We start from the raw sequence: 21,770 nt of genomic DNA on the forward strand, positions 1-21,770 counted from the left end.
TCCCTGTACTGATTGTCAGGGGAACTCTGAAGAGATTCATTTCTGTGAACACTATTGCTGGAGTTGCACTGCTCTCGCATTTCCCCATCTTCACTCACGGTCAGACCTGTAGCTGGTACACAGTGTCCGTGTGCTGAATTACACAGTCTCGGTATGATGGGTTGACCCTGGCTGCACACCAGGTGCCCACCAAACCTGCTCTATCACTCCCTTCCTCAGCTGGGCAGGGGAGAGAAAATATAATTAAAAACTCATAGGTTGGGATAAGGACAGGGAGAGATCACTCACCAATTACTGTCACGGGCAAAAGAGACTTGGGGGAAAAAAAATTCATTTATTACCAATCAAATCAGAGTAGGATAATGAGAAATAAAACCAAATCTTAAAAACATCTTCCCCCACACCTCCCTTCTTCCCGGACTCAGCATCACTCCCAATTTTCTCTACCTCCCTCCCCCAGCAGCACAGGGGGACAGGGAATGGGGGTTGCGGTCAGTTCATCACATGTTGTCTCTGCCACTCCTTCCTCCTCACTGAGAGGACTCCTCACACTATTCCCCTGCTCTAGCGTGGGGTCCCTCCCATAGGAGACAGTTCTCCATTAACTTCTTCAACGTGGATCCTTCCCACAGGCTACAGTTCTTCATTAACTGCTCCAGCGTGGGTCTCCCACAAAGTCACAAGTCCTGACAGCAAACCTGCTCCAGCGTGGGCTCCTCTGTCCACAGGTCCACAGGTCCTGCCAGGAGCCTGCTCCAGCATGGGCTTCCCACAGGGTCACAGCCTCCTTTGGGTGCATCCGCTTGCCCTGGTGAGTGGGGCTCCAGGGGGACAGCCTGCCTCACCATGGTCTTCCCCACAGGCTGCAGGGGAATCTCTGCTCCAGCACCTGGAGCACCTCCTCCCCCTCCTTTTTCACTGACCTTGGTATCTGCAGGGTTGTTCCTCTCACATATTGTCACTCCTCTCTCCAGCTGCAGTTGCACAGGGTTTCTTTCCCCACTTCTTAAATATGTTATCCCAGAGGCACTACCACCATTGCTGATGGGCTCAGCCTTGGCCAGCAGCAGGTCCATCTTGGAGCTGACTGGCATTGGCTCTGTCGGGCATAGGGGAAGCTTCTGGCATTTTCTCACAGAAGCCACCCCTGTAGCCCCCCGCTACCAAAACTTTGCCATGCAAACCCAATATATTGGGCTATCAGCCATGCAGCTGAATCACATGTGGTTGTAATCTTGAGGCTAAAATGTGGAAAAGTGATCAAATTATGCTTTCGAAATTGTCTGAGGACCACAGGCTTCCTTTGGGGGGAAAGGCAGTGGATGATGTTTCCTTCACAAAAGAGCTAATAAATTTACTTTATTTCTACTTATAAGGCATGTACGCTTGGGGGTTGAGACTCAAGGAGAAGTATGAATTGTGTCCTGGGGAACTGGGAGGGGGAAGAAGGAGAAAAAAGCTGCAGGAAAGTTTGTGTGGCCTTTGCATCACTCTACCCCTTTTTCTTTACTTCCATTTGGGAAGGTCCCTCTCCCTCATGGGTGTCAGAGGCAAGTGAGCCAGGGGCTGCAGCTTGGGCTGGGCAATGCTCTGCTCATGCGGGTTCCTGTTAAAACAGGATTAAACCCAAATAATTCCAGTCCTAAACTGTATTCTCCCGGCAGGTGCCCATGTCCCTTCAAAAGATCCTGCAAGTACCAGGCACAACCTGTGTGCTCCAGCTTGAGTCTCATGGCTCTGGTGAATTGAAATGAAGCCTTCATAGTGCCATGTTCTCATTTCTTTGTTGTTTTCACCCACCATTGTAGTTGGAGTAGCTTTTTTGCAAAAAAGGTCAGTATTAGTAAAGTCCAAAGGGGCTATAGAGAGTTATTGTCATATTTAATCCTAAAATCTTTCACAACAGCAACTCTTCAACTCTTTGCATAGCTGCTGCTGGATCTCTTATTCTGGCCTTTCCCCTTTTTTACTGGCTAAGGCTGCAGGAGGATACTGATTACTAGGTTGTGCTTTTGCATTTTGCATTAAATATTGAAATTCTGAGGTCTTGCTCAACCTCCAGCTTGTGGAGTTGTCCTGGCACCCTCCGGGAAAGGTTGGGGGATAATAAACTGTCTGCAGAGACTGAAGCAGTTCTGCTTGCCGATGGCAAGAATTTTGATTTGATAAGTGTTTTGACCCTTTGAAGTACTATTTGTGCAGTTTCCCTCAGGATTTGCTCTTCCTTTCAGATGAAAATTAGCTGCTGCTTTATATATATCTGTAATGTATTTTTTTAATGCTGTAAATATTGTTGTGCCTCTGAATGTCAGTAATTTAAAAAAAAACCTTTAAATATTTATATTTCCTCTGTGGTTCCCTCTCCTGGTGCATTCTGTACATTTTGGAAGAGATACTGACCTCATACTTTCTGTTCATATGTACAGAAAGACCAACAGTGGTCTACTGGAAAAATACTGAGCTGAGTTACCAGCAGCCCAGGTCAAGCAGACACATATTTCCTGAGAATGAATGGCAGTGGAATTTCAAACACTGTATTTCAGATTCTGTGGCACTTCGTGTTCAGTAATATAGTTTATAAAATAAACGGGAAATATAATAAAACAGTAATGGTCCTGCTTTAATATGCTTTTCTGATCCAGATCCTCACTTCAAATTTCACTTAATTACATAATATTAGTTATAATAGTAGTTATAATAATATAGAAATAAGTTCTGAAGTTCTATTAATATTTTACAGAAATTTGGGGGGGGGGGGTTTAAGCAGTATAAAAAGTATTATTTTAGACACAATGATTTGTGATACATTAAAATAGTGCCCTGTAAGCGGAAATTATTTTACTGCTGGTCTGGAACTGCAAACAAGTTTAAGTAGTGTGGCTTCTCCTTCCTTCCTGAAGTGTATAGAAGGAGTTTTGTTTCTGACTCTGATGTTGGTACATGACTGACACTTAGCGCAGGTTGTAGTGAGTATCAACACAGGAAAATGGAAAAACACAGTGGCAAAGTAAATTACGAAAAGAAAGCAAGATAAAGGAATGCAGCTACTAGAAAGGGTGAGCGTCATACCTGGGCCCCCTTTGCTGTCCTCTACCTCTACCAGTGGTGGTAGGTATCCATCTCTTTCTGAAGAGTGCATTTGTCAGCTTACAAGGCATTTGGGACATTAAACCATTTTGGAAGAATAACTAAGTGAAAATAAGCTGCAAAAAGTTTTCAGCGCTTTACAGATTTTGCTTTGGTTGAGACGTGTGATCTGCACATAAGTTTGTGCAGCTCACAGAGCCATAAGCCGCCTTTTGAAAATCATTCTGCAGGTTCAGATTGCTGCTGTAGTTTCCTGACCTGAGTAATGGGTGCCCATGGAAGAAAAACTGTAGGAACTTGCAATGTTACACATAGTTTTGCTAAAACCTGGAGTAGAAATAAAACCTTTCAGTAGACCCCCAGGCTTGCATCTCAAGACTTCAGGAAGACAGCCTATAGCTTCATAACTGAAGGGTAAATAGATACCCAGCACTGATTTTATGGCTGAAGAGTAAATAGGTACCTAGCACTGGCTTTTTTAACTTCGGAGAATTTTTTTGTCACCCCGATAACAATATTGGTGAAGAGCTTGAAAAATGTATGAGTTGGGAGCACTGGATGTGTTGTCTCATGCATGGGCAGAAATCAGTATTTTACTATGCCTGGTTATTAAGATTTACTGAGCTATTATGCTGATTTATTGCATGTTATTTTGTAGGGCACCTCACGTCATTTATAAATGTACTCGTTGTTTATAATCCTTGACACAGAAGTCTTTTTCACCATATCCCTTCATCTGTTCAGGTTCTCTCTTGCTTAAGGTCTGTTCTGTTTGAGAGTATACAATATTCAGGAAGTTTTTTTGTGGGTGGGGTAGAAAAAGAACACCCTTTTCAGTTTCCTTTTTTTTAAGCCAAGAGACACTTAAACAAAATCCAAAGTCTACTTGCCCTGGTCAAAAAGGATCAGAGAGTATGAAATCTTTCTCATTCTGTATGCTGAGAGCTTTGTTAGGTTGTTAGGTATCTCCTGGGCTCTAGTAATGTCTCTTCCAGAGCTGAACGTCTACATAGCCGTGCACGTTGGACTGTCATCTTAAAATAAGGATAGAGTTAAATGGAACCAGAAGCAATACTGTGGCTGCTCTAGTTAGTATGAGGAATTATGGAAACTTACCTGTTTTGTTGCTCCCAAAGATGAGATATATGAGAGAATATCAGAGATCCATGGCTGAAGGTTTGCATGAAAAACAGTTAAGGCACTGAATTGCAATTCTTGGGTTCTACTGCATGGTGAGACAAGCTTGTCAGTTTTGGCTTAGAGCACCCTTCTGAGAGTAAACCAACAGATATCCTCATTATTTTGCAAATTTTCCAGAACTACATCAATGCATTTTTTTTTCCTAACCAGCTGTGTGAACTAAAAACAATAAAAACTACATTAAATAGTACATAGACACAACATAGATGTTTCTTTCTACTTTTCTTCCGTTAATAGTAAAGAATGCAAGTTTATAGTTTTCAAACCATCTTAAGCAGGAAGAATCTTCTACTGAAGGTAAAACACATTGCTGCATTGAGAGAACCTCTCGATAGCTGGGCTTGAAAATTTTTCTGGTTAACAAAATGCAGTACATCAAAATGTTCTGACAGGTTGTGTTGATATCAGCAGACATTGTGGTGGAGTGCAGGTAGGGACTTTATTACGTTTTCTGCCAAGTTTGGTTGATGCCTTGCTGCAGGAGCAGGTCAATATTTCCACTTTGAGATTTATTGAGAAATTTAATAGGGGAAAAAAAGTGGGGTTTTGCCAGTTGCACTATAACATGGTAACTTCTCAAGACCTTGAAATATTTCACTTTGTTTCCTGGCGAGCCTTATTTACCAGTGGTGTCTTATGTCTTCTCTTTTAATCTGGATGATTTGGAAACAAGCTAAAATATTTTCATCTAGAAGACAGCAGTTAGGCAGTTCTTGGGCCAGTATATCCCAGAGATGGTGCCTGTTCTTGGGTGAATAACGAGTCTGCAGGTAAGAGATTTCCAGACTGTCGTCTGCATTACTCACCTTGATCTTACTTTCTGTAATATATGATGGTTTTATATCACCATTTGGAAAAATTCTGACCCACAGCAGATTGAAGTGCAGTTTGTAAGACAGTGGGTTTTTCTCTTCACTTTCATTTTTCACATCAAGAAGCACTATAATCTTTGTAATGTTGCTCCTAAAATGAGGTATTCAGATTCCATAAAACTTGCGTTCTGTTTCTGTCATACAAATATATCAAATTTGGATTGCATGCGTCTTTGCAGTACCCTGATTTCATTATGTCATTGATTTTGTCTGCAGCTATGAATATTAGAAATATTTTTCTCCTTTGGAGTTTTGGGCAATCATTTGCATCAAAGGAGTTCCACGTGTCCCAGCCTCTTGTACCTTTATGGTCATCCAGGGGAGCCTCATCTGATCTCTTTCCTTTTGCTCTGCTAAGTTTTCCCTCCACTCAGCACTCAGATAAGCTTAGTGACTTAAATGCTTTATGGATTGAGGAAAACAACATCTATAGCATGCTTATGGGGAGTATTTGAAAGATGCTGTGGTACTTAAAAAATGGGACAATGTAAGTCCACCTATCAGTAGGTAATATTTTGTGTTTATTTTTGGTGACACTTCAGCGAGTTCCAGCGGTGCCGTCAGCTCAAGGCCAGGCAGCCAAAGGGGTTGCGTGGTTTAAGCCGTGACATTTAAGCAGGACACAAACGTGTTTTTCATTTGTAGCCTTTACTCTGCTTTTAAAGTTTAATGACTTGTTTTTATTTTGTGTGTGTGGCAAAAATCTCAAAATAATGTGTTAATATAGCTAGTGGGGAAATTAATTTAATGGAGTCTTAATTTCATTATATTGGCTAAACTTCAGTTATAGATACTTGACCTTTTGAAGAAGAAATTTTAATACAGCTGAGGATTCCATCATGATGAACCAAAGATGGGGTTTCTTGGTCTTTTGCTTCATTTTGTTTTTCATAATATGAGTCACATTTTGACTCAGGAAGAACACCTGATTTTCAAGGTTGTGCAAGTGCTAACTGATGACTGTAGTGGCTGCTCCTGTGTAAAAGCAAAATCAAATTTTTATTTATATATGTGTGTGTGTTTAATGTTGTTTACAACTGAAGATAAGGAAGACATTCCAGTACCTAATAAGTGTATTTATATCCAACATTCATGCTAATAATATGCTGGTCTAATATGTCATTATTCACCTAGATGCTCCAGGAATTTGGCTGGCTTTTACTTAATTTCAGGGGGTTTTCTGAATATTGTTACTGGAAATTTCAAGGGAAAAAAACCCAACTTTTTGTAATGAAACTTTAGCAGACTTTTTGACCTGAATCTCAACCAGCATTAGTTTCTAATGAGGATTTAGCAATAAATGTGCTTTTCTCTACCCTCAGCACAAAACCTGAGATTAATTTTCCTGTGAAGTATCTTTAGGTCTTAATTAAAACTGAAGTTACTCATCCTGGTAAGAGTGCCTGGGCAGACAATGCCTACATATCCTAGTCTATTAAATTCTCAGGTATTAAGAAGGATATACTGCATGCAGTACTTTTAAGTTAAAGCCTATGCTGTATATATACAGTATTTTAAGTTAATAAACAAATGCACTGTAGAAGGAAGAGCTAAAATTGGAGAGTGTTGTGTTAAATACAGGGGAAACAGGTGAAGTATGAGAACGTTTTCTCATACTCGGTGTTTTTTTGTAATGTCTTTAAACATGGTATCATACAGCAGAACACTGGTACTGTGATACGTGTAATGGAGCTATTCATGAGCTAGAAGACTGACTTGTTGCAAGAAGCGTTTTTACAAGCCTAAATAGAAATGGACCGAAGTAATTTAAGGTCCTGTGGTGAAGTCATGGAAGGCTGCCAAAGCATGGTTTCTTACGCAGATACTATGTACATTTTAAATTAATTGTCTTCTCTTGATAACAGTATACCTACTACCTGTTATATTTTATTAGTATTGTCTTATAGATGCTCATGGTTATTTCCTGTATATCTCTTCTCCCTCATCTTAGTGGAATCGGTCGAAATTGGCCATGGGCCTCTGGCGGCAGCAGCATTTTGGCAGAATTTGGCACTTTGCATCTGGAGTTCGTACACCTGAGCCACCTGTCTGGAAACCCTGTCTTTGCTGAAAAGGTTAGACTCTTCAGTAAAAATCACGTTGTAAAAGATAAATCACATCTTGGGAGACTAATGTCTCTGGGGAGAGATTTGGATTTTCCTCGGTTGTAAGCATTTGTCACAGGAGGTAGATATTTTCTAGATGCTTACCTAATCAACTTGGCGTGTTTTTGTATTATAAAGTCACAAATCTGTTCCAAAATCATTCTGATGCGTCTTCTTGTATATAACATTTACCCGGCCCCATAAAACATATAATTTCTGTATATGTTCTAAATTAGTATGACGTTAAACAATCAGACTATAGAGCTTTTTTCAGTACTTCACGTGAATGTGGTAAAAACAAAAGTTGACTTTATATTGGGGATAATATGACATGCCTATAGCAAGCAAAGCACCATGGCTACCTTGTGTGATTTCAGCAAGTTTAGTCTTCAAAATGCTGTATAATATCACTGCTGTCAGTGAGGTCAGTAAGGCCTTCCATTGTACTGACCTTTAAGGAATGTGCTTTGAACTTTGGGGGAAGGAAAAAAAAAAAAAAAAAAAAATTCCTTTGATAAAACAGTTATTGTGCTTACTAATTCTTCCGAAATTTGATGAGATTGTCTTCTGGGTACTTTTTATTTACTATCTTGTCCTTCCCTCAGTTCCCACCTAAGTGATTTTGCTTTGCACTGTGTAAATAGTCAGCGAGTCCTGTTCTTTATAATACACTGTATCATTTATCTTCTTTTTTTTTTTCCTAATTAAAACTTCCACTTGTTTGGGGTTTCTTTTCTTACCGCTACTGCCCCGTATTAGCTAAAACTGATATTATCTATCTAATAATCTAATTAATAGTGAGACTCCAGATGTTTAGCATTAGGTTTAAAAGCACTGGTCAAATCTAAAATAAATACTAGTTGTACCAGACTTAAAGGACTGAATGACTTTGCTGCAATACCTTTGTCAGCACTGGAGTAAATTTTGTGAAACAAACTCCCAGCAATTTTAATGTGTTTAGATCTGAATTTAAAGACAGAGTTTCTCTTACACAGATCTGAACTGGGGCGGGGGAAGGGGAAGGATAAGGATAAGGGGTAGCAGCACCCAGGAACAGCCAGAAACCAACTTACTAGATATCTTAATTATCTTTTGACAATTATGGTATAACATCTGTTCTACTAAGAGACAAAGTGTGATGAAAATGTGTATGTTAAAAATCCTAGGCTATGGTTCTCTTCCAAAGCGGCATCGAGCTATAGCTGCAAGATGCTGGAAATCTGTTTTGTAAGCTGCTCTTAAAACCCTTTAGAGATTGTGATTCCACAGCCCTCCGAGGCAAGCCATTCCAGGGCTGGTATGCTCGATAAAGAAGAAACAACACTGCGATAAGCTTTGCATGGAAGTATTCATGGAAGAATTCATTAAATGAGGTCTAAGACAAGTCTGAATTTGGGCAATGACTGTTAGCAATGTAGTGTCAAGATGCAGAAGGCAGTTTGTGTACCACAACAGAAATCTTGCTGCAGTTTGGTGTAAGCTAATTTATCTTCTTTCTCAGCAGCTAGTTCACTCGATCTCTAGGCATTCAGCGTGTTATAATGAAGCTGCCAGTAGCTTGTTGTTACGATTTCTGGTCTGTGGTGCTCAGGACCTTCATTCTCCCAAGTTGCTACATTTTCTATTTCTGTGAATGTTAAAATTCAGTATAAATTATTTCACGTGCTCTGCAATGGGTTGTGCTGCTGGATGACTCCAGCTGCAGAGCATCTGGGCTGTAATTGTTTCCCTGGGCCTCTCATTTGTAGCAAGCTCCTTAACAGTGCCAGAAGAGCGCTCAGGGCTGCAGGGGTTCCTGCTGGGCAAGCTGGTTGTATGAATCTCTGTTCCAGCAGTGCTCCCATTTCCAGAGAAAACTGCTTCACAATTCACTTCTGCATCTGACCTAGGTGACAGGCTTAATATTTAATACTATTTCTGATTTGGGTGTATGAGGAATATAATGCTGAAGCAGCTGAGACTAGTTAAGGCAACTAGCCTCTGCAAATTTCAGTATCCTCTGGAGGGGTGAGATACTCTGTATGGCAAGTCCTGAACTTCGGAGCATGCTTCTGTTGTGTGGTTTCATTACCGACATTTGATACAGAAACTCCAGAGGTTCTGAGGAGCTGGTTTACGTGATGGTATCAGCTTAGAGGATCTTTTTTAATAGTAATATGATTGCACAGGGGTATTCAGGTATATGTGTTGAATAAGACTGGTTTTTTTCTTTTGAGGGATATTTGCACTTTAAAACTTCTTTACCAACACTGTTTTATTTTGGGGGGAAAAATGGATCAGTGCTCATTGTTTTGTACCCTTCCATTAGGTAATGAATATTCGAAAAGTTCTAAATCGACTGGATAAACCAGAAGGCCTTTACCCCAATTATCTGAATCCCAGCAGTGGCCAATGGGGCCAGCGTAAGTAGATCACTTCTTTGGTACTATGACCTGTCTAGCAGTATGCTGTTTGCAGCCGTTAACTTCTTTCCATTACTGTTATGTGGTTTTTGGATGTATATAAAGAGCTTTTGTAAAGTATAAAAACCCACATTATAGCTGAGGTTCTATACAATGTAAAAACACTAGAAATATAAAAATAATAATCCTACTTGCTGTATTTTAATCTACTTTTCTTTGATCTTTTAGTATGGCTTGTGCAAGCAGGGAGATGTCTGAATATGTATCATTTTGGGAGGGAATTTGTAGACTACAAAAGTCTTATTCAAAAATAAGTGCTCTCTAAAGTAGCTGTTTAAGGAAACATTATCAGCTCATCTGAATCAAATTCCATATTTTTAGTGTGGTGTGGCTCTACTGAAGATTGAAAAAAACCAAAAACACAAGTCTTTCTAGTGAATACCAGTTGTGATTTCTGTTGAAGTTTAATGCCAACGACTGAGGAAGAAAACTAAACAGAACTGTGTCATGGCATTAATCCCCTTGGAACCATTATTGGAGACACCAAAATTAGAAAGGAAGGGGTATAATAAAATGCTTGAAGTATTTGAACTTCTTAGCCCCTTGCTGATGATGGAGCCTTTTCTTGTTATACATTGCCTTCTTCGATCTTCATAACATGTTCAAAGCCTACGTAGTGTGCAGAATCATGATTCTAGAGACCCTACTTGGTTTTCCACTTTTCCTACTTAGGTTCAGCCTACCACCATCCCATTTATGTGACTCAATATTCTCATATTTTTCCTCCCTACATTATTGAAAGAAAACAAGCAAGATATGCTATCTTTGTCTTAAAAGACATGGGCAGATGAAATGGTCCTGTAGATTATCAGTGTTGGAGCTGGTCAGACAATACAAGAGAGGGAAAGGACTGGAGAAGTTTTTTAATATAATAGTTTGTTTAGGATGCAGCTAGGGTGGGAGTGAAGTTCTGGAGTCCTTATAGGACTGGCCACAGTCTGGATAGAGATGATGTTCTTTGCCTTTTCAAAAATTGAGTGTTTTATTGAACAAAATACATTTTTGAATGCTCTGTGTCACACTCTGAATTAAAAAGATGTTTGAAAAGGTTGTGCTGCTCAGTTGTATTGTCCCATCAATGTGAAGGACGTTTCCCTTTATGAATTAGAAGTATGCCCATCTTTTTAGAAAGCTTTCTAGTCTGCTGTGCTGTGAGGCTTCCTTCAGGTCACCACGTTCTAAGGCCTGTGGCAGCTCAGCATGCGTAACCATCCACTCCAGCTGGCATGTTGGTATAAACTCTGACATCCATTTACAGATCTGAGAGTTGTGTGCCCACTTGTTAACCATGTTGGTTTAGCACAGCCTTCTAAAAAATTAAAACCTCCCACTGGAAGTGTTGATCCCACAGCAATAGGTGCTGGGTTTGGTGAGAAGGCCACCTCAGCATCTGTGAGCCAGGTCCAGTTACCTCCTTCCTCAGATGCAGTCAGCCACAGAAACTGAGCTTTTGGGTGAGCTGCATGAGAGCAGATCTTTATAGTGGCTGATGCTGTTAGTGGCTCTGCCTTATTTATTTTGAAGTGGTCAAATACTGACGCTGTCTTATGGCCTTTGCCATTTCCCTATTCTTAATATAATGGTCTTATATACTCTTCGTTCACATCAAATGACAGTTTTTGTTGGTGTGCACAGGAAAACAGTTTGTACCAGTTTTGCTTTCCAATAATATGTAGTATTGACAAAGAAATAGCTTCCTGCACATGCAATGATGGACACAAATGTTAATGCAGGTCAGCCCCTAACATGCTGAAGCAGCCAAAGCAAATTCAATCTTGTTGCATCTCTTCCAGTTCAGTTGTCTCTGTTCGCAGACACCAATTTATTAATTTTTTTCCTTAGTAGAAGTTCAGAACATAAGACTTGAGAAATGTTTTGTTTGAGATTGCTTTTCTAGGCTGCTTTTGGTTGATTACAACAGGGTAAAAAAAAAAACCTAGACTCTTAATTGGTACAAGACAGAAGTAGTATCTCTCAAACATCAAGTGGGGAGAGAGGAATAGTTTCTGAACATTTCTTCTCATGAAATGCTGTAACTATGAAGGACACTGCTGGATCACTGCCATTGTTCCTGTAAATTCATTTAGCCCTTGTTATTTTGACAGTAAACTGACAGTGATTTGCTGCAGCGTGCGTCAATTGGATTTGCCTACTGCAATAATGTATATAATAACAGGGCTTATTATTGATGAAACTGTGCTTGTGCTATTTAGTTTGCAAATGTCATAGGTTTCTATGGTAATTTATTTAGGAAACCGTAAAGGTCATTTAAATGCTGCTGTTCAAAGATCAGCCTTCGATCATAGAAAATGTTCTCATTTTTTTTAAGAATCCTCTTTTCCTTTTGGATCATGAACATTTAATTAAATAAATGGTGTATTCTTTCCAGAAATTTAATATATCTCATTCAAAAGAAGAGGGGGGAAAGCCGTTTATAATCCAGGTTTGATGGTAAAATGTATTTCTTAGGTAAAGGGACAGGATGTGTTTGGAAAACTAAATTATTTTTTGTATGTCACAGGCTAGTGGAGAAAAAAAGCCCTGTTAATAAAGTTTGAATAGGAAAAAAGTATACCTTTACATTTGCATGGCTTTGCAACCTATTCAAAAGGTGAACGGAGGCATTCCATGAAGAGAAGATACTAAGGAGTTTAAAAATAAATTCTCTGTGTTCTTTTGAATTCCACCAACAGAGGCATAACTTTGAAGCTAAGATCAGAGTTAGGTGTTGGGAAGTGTGAGCTCTGTACCAGTAACCCTTCTGCATCTCGCTTTTGAACCTGGATTACCCCATGTGTGTTTTGCTTTTCTCATGCGCGGAATTTTGCGGTATGACTCACAGACTTGCTGCGTGATATATGTAACCACATCCACATCCTGCATGTCTCGGGTGGAATTAGCGGACCCCTTCCTCACTGTAAAATTGACAGTTATAGAATCATAGAATTATTAAGGTTGGAAAAGGCCTCTAGGAGCATCAAGTCCAACTGTCAAACCCAACACTACCTTGTCCTGAAGTGCCACATCTACGCTTTTTTCTAACACCTCCAAGGATGGTAACTCCACCACCTCCCTGGGCAGCCTGTTGCAGTGTCTGACCACTCTTTCAGTAAAGAAATTCTTCCTAATATCCAATCTAAACCTCCCCTGGCACAGCTTGAGGCCATTTCCTCTCATCCTATCGCTGGTAACTTGAGAGAAGAGACCAACACCCACCTCACTACAACCTCCTTTCAGGTACTTGTAGAGAGCGATAAGGTCTCCCCTCAGCCTCCTCCAGACTAAATAACCCCAGTTCCCTCAGCCGCTTCATGTAAGACACGTGCTCCAGACCCTTCACCAGTTTCATTGCCCTTCACTGGACATGCTCCAGCAACTCAAGGTCCTTCTTATAGTGAGGGGCCCAAAACTGAACACAATGTTATAAATGAGTAGTCCTGGTAAAGCACTTGAAATCCTTTCACTGAAGACTTGATAAATGCCAGATCCCTTAATGTTACCAGGCCACACCTCCTGCTAGTGTTCTCTGGTTTGATGGAGCTTAGAGAAACACTTTTTTGAGGGGGTGGGGCGTGGGGGGTGTATATATATGTAGCTGTAGTATTTGATTTAGGGGATCTATGCTGAAATCATATATGATAGCTCATTAAAATTTTGCCAAGAATCTTTTAGGCTCTTGGACAGCAAGCAAGTGCAACCTTGTGCAAGCAGCTGAGAACGACGCTAACTTTCACGTCACTAGTGCAACTAACACCAAATGGTCTGACTCGGTGTTAGTGTTTGCAGGGTCACATCGTAAACGTGTGCAGTTGAATAATCACAGCATCTGTAGTACCAGATTACTTCACATAGTAAATGTAGGGCCAAATAAGGCAGTGTGATAGCAGTAATTATCTGTAGATGTGGCAAAGTCTTTGTTTCCTTCTAGAACCACTGCTGAGTTCTGAGAGCAGCCAGATGTTCAAAAATGTAATGTTATTTTGAAACATATGGGTTGGCATTTTGAAATACCATAAAATAACTTGAAATTCAACTCTGCAGTAAGGAGCTAAAACATTTTGGCCTTTTTTATGAAGTGACTTAAGTGGTGCATTAGTGAATGAAAAAGCAAATAAAAACAATCCCTGCAGTCAAGAGGGGAAAGCCTTTATCAAATTAGAGAGCACTTTCTATTTTTTTTCCTGGTTTTAAAATAAAAAAGGACTTAGGTTAACATGTTTTTGTATCGGATAGACTACATGAATTTGGTGTTACACATATAAATTATGTTTCTTTGCCATGAACTCCTGTGGCACGTTGTGGATATTAAATAACTGTTGTGCTTCAGCCTGATGAAGAAGTTAGCAGTTGAAGAAATAATTATCCGTATATACCAGTTAAGTTTTTCTCAAGGTTCCAGGCTTACATTTATTGAAGATTATTTTAGGAAGAGATGTTCAGGTGCATTAAATGCACTGTTTCAAACTGTAATTGTATTTTATATTGCACAGGCTGAAAATGAAATTGCTGTTGAATCTTTTTCCTCCCTTTTTAGATCACGTCTCCATTGGAGGGCTTGGGGATAGCTTTTATGAATATTTGCTCAAGGCATGGCTGATGTCGGACAAGACAGATGAAGAAGGCAAGAAAATGTATTATGACGCGGTTCAGGTAAATAAGATATTTAAATCTTCCTTTCCATAATAATCTAATCTATAATAATCCTAAAGAGACAGGCTCTGGGGACAATGTGAGGGATTTATGTTTTTGCCACCACAGTGTGGGTTTTTTTAAATAATTAGTTTCTCTTTTTAAAAGACTTCATCAAATATAAATGCTAGAGGAATATAGACACTGTGGGAAAAGGGAGAGTCTTTAATTATAGCTATTTTTTTCTCCAGCTGAAAGACAGTCAGTTCTCTCTGACTGTCAGAGAGAGGTATAAAATATGCAACAAAAAATGCATCTACAAGTAGCTCTCAGATAGAAGTTCAATTCTTTTTTCCTCAGTTTTCCCCAAGTATATTCCTTCTGTCCTTTTTCCATATATCTAGGAGGGGTTCCTTTCTTGTGTTTCAACCTCATATTTCAGCCATTAGAGTATTTTGATTGTGGTCAACACAGGGTTCAATATATTATGGTAGACTCTTGAAATTAGACATTTTTGTTATAAGAGGCATATATTTGCCAGCTTCTGTGAAACAGCCAATTATACAAATTGGACACAAAAGAAAGTTTTCAAAAATCAGAATTGTGCATACTTACATTTCTATGTGGTATTTTATTTATGAACCTCTAGTCTGCAACTTGCTTTGTTATTGATTGTATTTCCTTAATATACTGTTTCGGGAGAAATAATGGGTTTGTGACACTGGATTGAGACTCGGAAAGTATTAAGTTTAAATCCATATTTACAGGCTTTTCCTTCAGTCTTGGGCAAATGACCTATTTTCTCTGTTCCTTTCTTTCAAATAGATATAAAAAAGAGGATAATATTACTTCTTTCTTCCCCATCCTTTCATCTGTTTTGTCTGGAAGCTCTCTAGAGCCAGGACTTTTATCTCTTATTAACTGTATGTATGTACAGTGCCTCTGTAGACAAGGCTTCGAGCTGCTAAGCAATATCTGCTTATTCTTTCATACATCTGGATATGTGCTGTGCCTAGGGAAGAGACATAAGTCTCCTTTTACTTCCCAGGCTGAAAAAAGTGGCGGCATTAAAAAAATACAGCCCTAGCTCATTGCAGCTTTTTTTTGTTGTTGTTTTTTCATTAGAGAGAAAAGCCATATGTGGTGATTTGAGGGAGGGTGTGATCTCTGGTGGTAGTAAATTTGATGACCAAGTATCCTCTGCTAAGAAAATCCTGCCTTTAATTTTATAAGTGAAGAGTTGGATGCAGTCAGCCTCATTTTCACCGCTGACATGGTTTGAGCTTCAGAGCAAAAGGTGGATTTTAAATCGGGTTTGAGTGCATTTGAGGCTGTAACATAAGAACAGTGATACTGTAATAGCTCAGCCATTAGGTTGGCAGCTAAAAAGAGAGAACAAAGTGTCTGATAATACGATATCAATTCATCTTACCATGGAAGGCATTCTGAAGCACCGCAAAGCTGCTTCAGTCTTTTACTTCCACTGGTTTAATAACGTCAGGTATTTCTTTTAAATACATTCTTACATAGGTTAAGTGCTAGTGCATAGATGCATGTGGTTAAAAACTGTGCTTTTCCTAGTACAGCTATTCTGGAAACCGCTGCGGGTAGAATATCCCAAATGTGGTGTGACAGTCATCTTCATTAGGGGGATCGTGAGTGCATTGGCTCCCATCCTGCCAGGGAGCAGCTGGGGCTCATTGATCCTAGCCAATAACAGAGAGTCTGAGAGAGTCCAGTGTCTCGATGGCCGGCACTGGGCTGCTCCTGCTAAGGCTGAAGGTTCACCTTCCCCTGACTTGAGCACAGCTGGAGCAGGGTACATTGGGAAGTCTCTTGCCTTAACATAACATCACACGAGCAGGTGTGCCATCCCATGTCAGCTGCACAGTGGCAGTGTGCCTGGGTCACTCCCAAGCCAGCTCAAGCTGCCCAGTGGATGGAGAGCTATGGCCATCAAGGAAGAGGGCCAGGAGTGATCCAAGGTGTGTCCGTGCAGCGTTCAGCAGCATGGCTTTGTTTAAACTCACACCTTAGCTATACCGGGTTAACAACCTCCTCGAGTACAAAAATTGTCGCAGGCATCCTGAGGTCCTGGCAGGGAGCAGAAGTGGTGATGGCCACCATGCTGCACGGCTGGTTCTTCCTGCTCAGGGCTGAGCTGGAGGATTGCCTTGTCAGCAGCATCACTGAATGTGGCAATATCAATGACAGGGCTTGCTGTATATGACTACATTTAAAATACCTATTATCTTAATAGTTTTTAGTAGTGCTAGCTCTTAAGCAGTCCAAGCATTGTGTCTGTCCAGAGTATCAGTGTTTGAAAGGGCCAGATGATCACTAAGAGTATGCTAGATTTCACCATGCTGTTGGTTGAATGCTATTTCCAGTATTTTCTGAGCAATAGCATTCATGTTCTCTGTTTTCTATACCAAAACACACCCATACCAAAGCTGAAAGAGTACATGCAGCATGTAGAGGTACAGCTCGATGCTGTAATGTAGCTTGTTCAGAAAACTGCAGGGCATTTGCAGTCTCATGAAACTGCAGACTTGTTGGGCCCCATTAAGATGCTATGTTCTTCACCAGAATGACTAGCCTACTTTGAAATCCATCTTGATATAGGCTTTATTGCTATTGATCCCTTACTTACCTAAATTAAAGCTAATTTAAGTGTCTGCACAAGCTGCAGTCTTTCTTTATGACTAAGCCTACATGGTTTGGGCATTCTGAGTCTGCTTCGTATTTTCTAAGATAAATTTCCCCCAACACTTTCAGAATCTTTTTAAGACTATGCCAAAGGGAATGGTGTGATTATTCCTGGCCATTCAGTCCAGCACATACCCACCCAATTCTGAAAGTGCAATGTAAAGGTTTGATGCCTAATTCAATATCTTCCACTATCCAGAAACAATAAATGAAAATATATGGCATTATGGTACACTGTGAAAAGCTGAAATTTATTTAAGTAAAGCTTTGGGGTTATCTCTTACGTTGTTCTATAACTCATATTAGAAACAAAGAGTTCTTTCTATTAGAGTGCATTAGTAGCACCTATAGATTGTTTCATGGCTTAAGTTAAAAGCAATATCTAAGATGTCAAACTAGATTTTAAAAAAAAAAACCTGCTTGCCATAAGATGCACATTTGACTCGTGCCATTTAAAGAAGAGTTTATTTCTAATGGGAAAAGGGACAGAACTCATCTTGTTATGAATACCAGAGCATAATATGAATGTATTTATAAGGCTGTCAGAGGTATTCATAAACTCTAGAATTTGCACAGAAAGACAAGTGAATGTATTTTTAATGTAAGTTATTTTTCTCTTTTGAAAAGCAATGCATATAATGTCCTATTTCACATAATACAGGAAGTAAGAGATCTTATACTGGTTTCAATGGATAGTATGCAACAGTTACAGAACAAACATGTATTCAGATTTTAGTCATATTTTGAGGATGTAACTGGCCATAGAATAATCTGACAGACTTTGAAAGTACCCAGGCCAGGAACCATCCCACTTCTTTCAGTTAACAGTTGATCTGAGACACAATTGAGTAGGCGTAGTAAAAGAATGTGATAATTTAGAGCAAAAATGGACCTTCTGGATTCACTTATGTCTAGTCAAGCAACAGCAGCGTCACAAGCAACTGCATCAAATCCTGCCTTCTCAAATGTTTAATCCCTCCTTTTCTAAGTTGAGGGGCAATTTTCCCACTACTGCAATTAACAGGTTGTCTCACACTTGATGTCTGGTTAGGTATCCTTTCCAGATTTTTCTGTTACATTTATTTATGGTCATTGCTGCAGGCTTTCTCCATCTTAAATATTTTTTCTCTCTTTCTGGCACTGCCTTCATTCATCCCCTCCTCATTGTATTTCCAGAGAAGTGGATATCTAAAGGCTGTAAAGAGAGCAGTAGCTCAGCCCAGGAGAGCTTCACAGGAAGAGGGAGAATCCCTCACCAGCACTCCCCAGGGAGCTCAGTTCAGAGCAGCCCATGGTATCAGAGATAGAGCCACTGCGATCTGTAGGTTTACCTTTACAAAGGGTTTAGAAGCATAGAATCATTAAGGATGGAAAAGACCTCTAGGATCATCAAGTCCAGCCATCAACCCAACACCACCATGTCTCCTAAACCATGCCCTGAAGTGCCACGTCTACACGTCTTTTAAATACCTCCAGGCATGGCGACTCTACCACTTCTCTGGGCAGCCTGTTTCAATGCAGACCACTCTCTCAGTAAAGAAATTCTTCCTAATATCCAATCTAAACCTCCCCTAATGCAGCTTGAAGCCATTTCTTCTCATTCTATCACTAGTGTCCTGGGAGAAGAGACCAACACCCACCTCACTACAACCTCCTTTCAGGTAGTTGTAGAGAGCGATAAGGTTTCCCCTCAGCCTCCTCTTCTCCAGACTAAACAACACCAGCTCCCTCAACCTCTCCTCATAAGACTTGTTCTGCAGACCCTTCACCAGCTTCGTTGCCCCTCTTTGGGCACGCTCTAGCAACTTGATGGCCTTCTTGTAGTGAGGGGCCCAAAACTAAACACAAGATTCAAGGTGCGGCCTCACCAGTGCCAAGTATAGGGGTGCAATCACTTCCCTACTCCTGGTGGCTGCACTATTCCTGATACAAACCAGGATGCTGTTGGCCTTCTTAGCCAGCCAGGCACACTGCTGGGTCATGTTCAGCCGGCTGTCGACCAGCACCCCCAGGTCCTGCTCTGCCCGGCAGCTCTCCAGCCACTCTTCCCCAAGCCTGTAGCGTTGCATGGGGGTTTTATGACTAAAGTGCAGGACCCAGCACTTAGCCTTGTTAAACCTCATACAATTTGCCTCGGCCCCTTGATCCAGCTTGTCCAGATCCATCTGCAGAGCCTTCCTACCCTCAAGCAGATTGACACTCCTGCCCAACTTGGTGTCATCTGCAAACTTACTGAGGGTGCATTCGATCCCCTCATCTACATCATTGATAAGGATATTAAACAAGACTGGCCCCAACACTGAGCCCTGGGGAACCCGGCTTGTGACCGGCTGCCAGCTGGATTTAGCTCTGTTCACCACACCTCTCTGGGCTCGGCCACCCAGCCAGTTTTTTACCCGTCAAAGAGTACACCTGTCCAAGCCATGAGCCGCCAGCTTCTCTAGGAGAATGCTGTGGGAGACAGTATCAAAGGCTTTACTAAAGTCTTTACATCCACAGCCTTTCCCTCATCCACTAGGCGGGTGACCTGGTCATAGAAGGAGATCAGGTTGGTCAGGCAGGACCTGCCTTCCATGAAGACATGCTGGCTGGGCCTGATCCCCTGGTTGTCCTGCACTTGCCTGGTAAGCTCACTCAAGATGAAGCGCTCCATAATCTTCCCCAGTACTGAGGTCAGGCTGACAGGCCTTTAGTTCTCTGGATCCTCCTTCCGGCCCTTCTTGTAGATGGTCGTCACATCGGCAAGCCTCCAGGCATCTGGGACCTCCCCTGTTAACCAAGACTGCTGGTAAATGATGGAGAGTGGCTTGGCGAGCTCCTCCGACAGCTCCCTCAGTAAAATTTTTAATAGTTTACTTTTATACATTTAGATTGTTTAATTTTTCTTGCTGGATAACAACTGCTCAGAAGATTGTAACAAGAAAACTAGTGATCTCTGGAGAACCTGGCACAAGGAAGTAGAAACAATGGAAACAGCAAAAAGAAGAATAGGTGTTGTGAAGCAGTGCCACAGCCATTCTCTGCCAGATTTCAACAGTGCTCCTGAAAGTCAGCGTGCTGCTAGGCTAGGTTGTGTGATTAACAAATGCAGTAACTTTTTGTGGGTATCACAAGGGGAAAAAGTAATTTTTGGCCTCAGGATTTTGAATGTTCAGACAGAAAATATATAGGATCACTTTTCAATTTTTTGTACTTTTTTTTTTCTGTGGCACATGGCTAACTTCAGAGACTAGCCTTGATACACTCAGTTTGTACTCTGCCAAAGGAAGTTATATGGTTTTGATTTTGTTTTGGGTGGGGTGGGTTTTTTTTTTGTATATTTAATTGTCAGCATTAAATAGTGAATACTTTTCAGAGCTGTCAAGATTTCTGCCTTTCAGATAAATAAAACAAATCCATGTAGACTCCTTTCTCATTGAAATGCGGGAGAGAACAAAGTGTTGTTAGCAAACTGAAAGAATGATATTGGCAGATAGGGCCTTTTCATCTCCAGAGCTTCACGAGGGTCTGTTTAACTGTGGTGACAGTCTGGTGGCTGGTCTGTCCTGATTGCAGTTTCCATTAAGTTGTGTGAAGTGGTTTGCTCTGTGATCATACTGATCTTAAAAACTGCGTGACTGATGTGGACAATGACAGAACTGCAACAATTTAATTAGAATAGTTTGTCATACTGGGTAAAGCCAAAAGTATATTAATGAATTGAACATTCAATACTTGAACACTTCTTGGCATTGAAGGAAATACATAAATAGGGCAGGCAGGGTGGTGCAATAGGAGCCAATCTTCAGAATGAAACAGTTGGTGCAGGGGACCCAGCGTTCCCACTGCATACTTTTTTTGGGGGGTGGTGGGGAGGGGGTGTATTGCCTATAACTTAAATGTGTAAAAATTAAGAAATATGTAGTTCATTTGCATATTTTGTCAGCTGTCATGTTTAAAATACATACCACCCAGCTGCACTGGTGTTCTGCACATAGCAGTAGCATAGCTGTATTAAGTAGGAACACAAGATTCATTACACCTAACAGATGAGAACATCCAGAGAGCTCACTGCTCCTTTTCATGCTCTTCACTCTATTTCACCTCTTGACAGGAGGTTTGAGGCTCTCTGCAACTGCTTACAGGAAGCATCAAGACTAAAGACAGTCTTCCGCAGCTAATGCTTTACTTTTAACTGCACAATTTCTACATTTTGGACTATAGAAAGTACTTATTAAAATGTTTGCTAGTTTATGGACTGTCAAGAAAAGCAGCAAACTATAACTCTGTTAGAAGTCTTTAAGGAGGATTTTAACTTAAAAAGTCCTGTAAGAGAAATTGTCACCTTTTTGCTCATGGCTTTGCTCTTGTTGTCAGAGCAGCCATATTCTTACTATTTGTGCTATTTTCCTTTCCTTTTTTTGACAGCAAAAAAAGCTTATCAGGAGTGATAGATATTTATTCTAGAATATTCAGAAAATACATAATGTAACATTTTGAGAGTCACTTGCTTTGATTCATGCCATTCCATTAATACTGTTTTAAGAATATGAATAAATCTAGCCTTCTGGTAGCAGACAGCATTAAGTACATTTAGTGCAAGAGCACTGGTGCTCTTAGAGACACTAATAGATCTACGCAGGGGGAAAAAACATAAGTAGATTTTCAGACAAAAATTAATTATCAGTTTTCCCCTAGAACTTAATCATCATTTTAGTGATCAGATG

General features: G+C 40.5%; 1 protein-coding gene across 1 annotated transcript in view; it reads left to right on the forward strand.

Moving 5' to 3' along the window:
* Window positions 1-21,770, forward strand: part of MAN1A1 (mannosidase alpha class 1A member 1) — a 157,312-nt gene that overhangs the window by 116,841 nt on the left and 18,701 nt on the right. Inside the window, exons 6-8 of the mRNA XM_064447387.1 lie at window positions 7,111-7,234; window positions 9,573-9,666; window positions 14,261-14,376. Of these exons, the coding sequence (XP_064303457.1) occupies window positions 7,111-7,234; window positions 9,573-9,666; window positions 14,261-14,376 (334 nt within the window). The remainder of the gene's footprint in view (window positions 1-7,110; window positions 7,235-9,572; window positions 9,667-14,260; window positions 14,377-21,770) is intronic.

The sequence above is a fragment of the Phalacrocorax carbo genome, chromosome 3 (assembly GCF_963921805.1).
Source record: "Phalacrocorax carbo chromosome 3, bPhaCar2.1, whole genome shotgun sequence".
Lineage (NCBI taxonomy): Eukaryota > Metazoa > Chordata > Aves > Suliformes > Phalacrocoracidae > Phalacrocorax > Phalacrocorax carbo.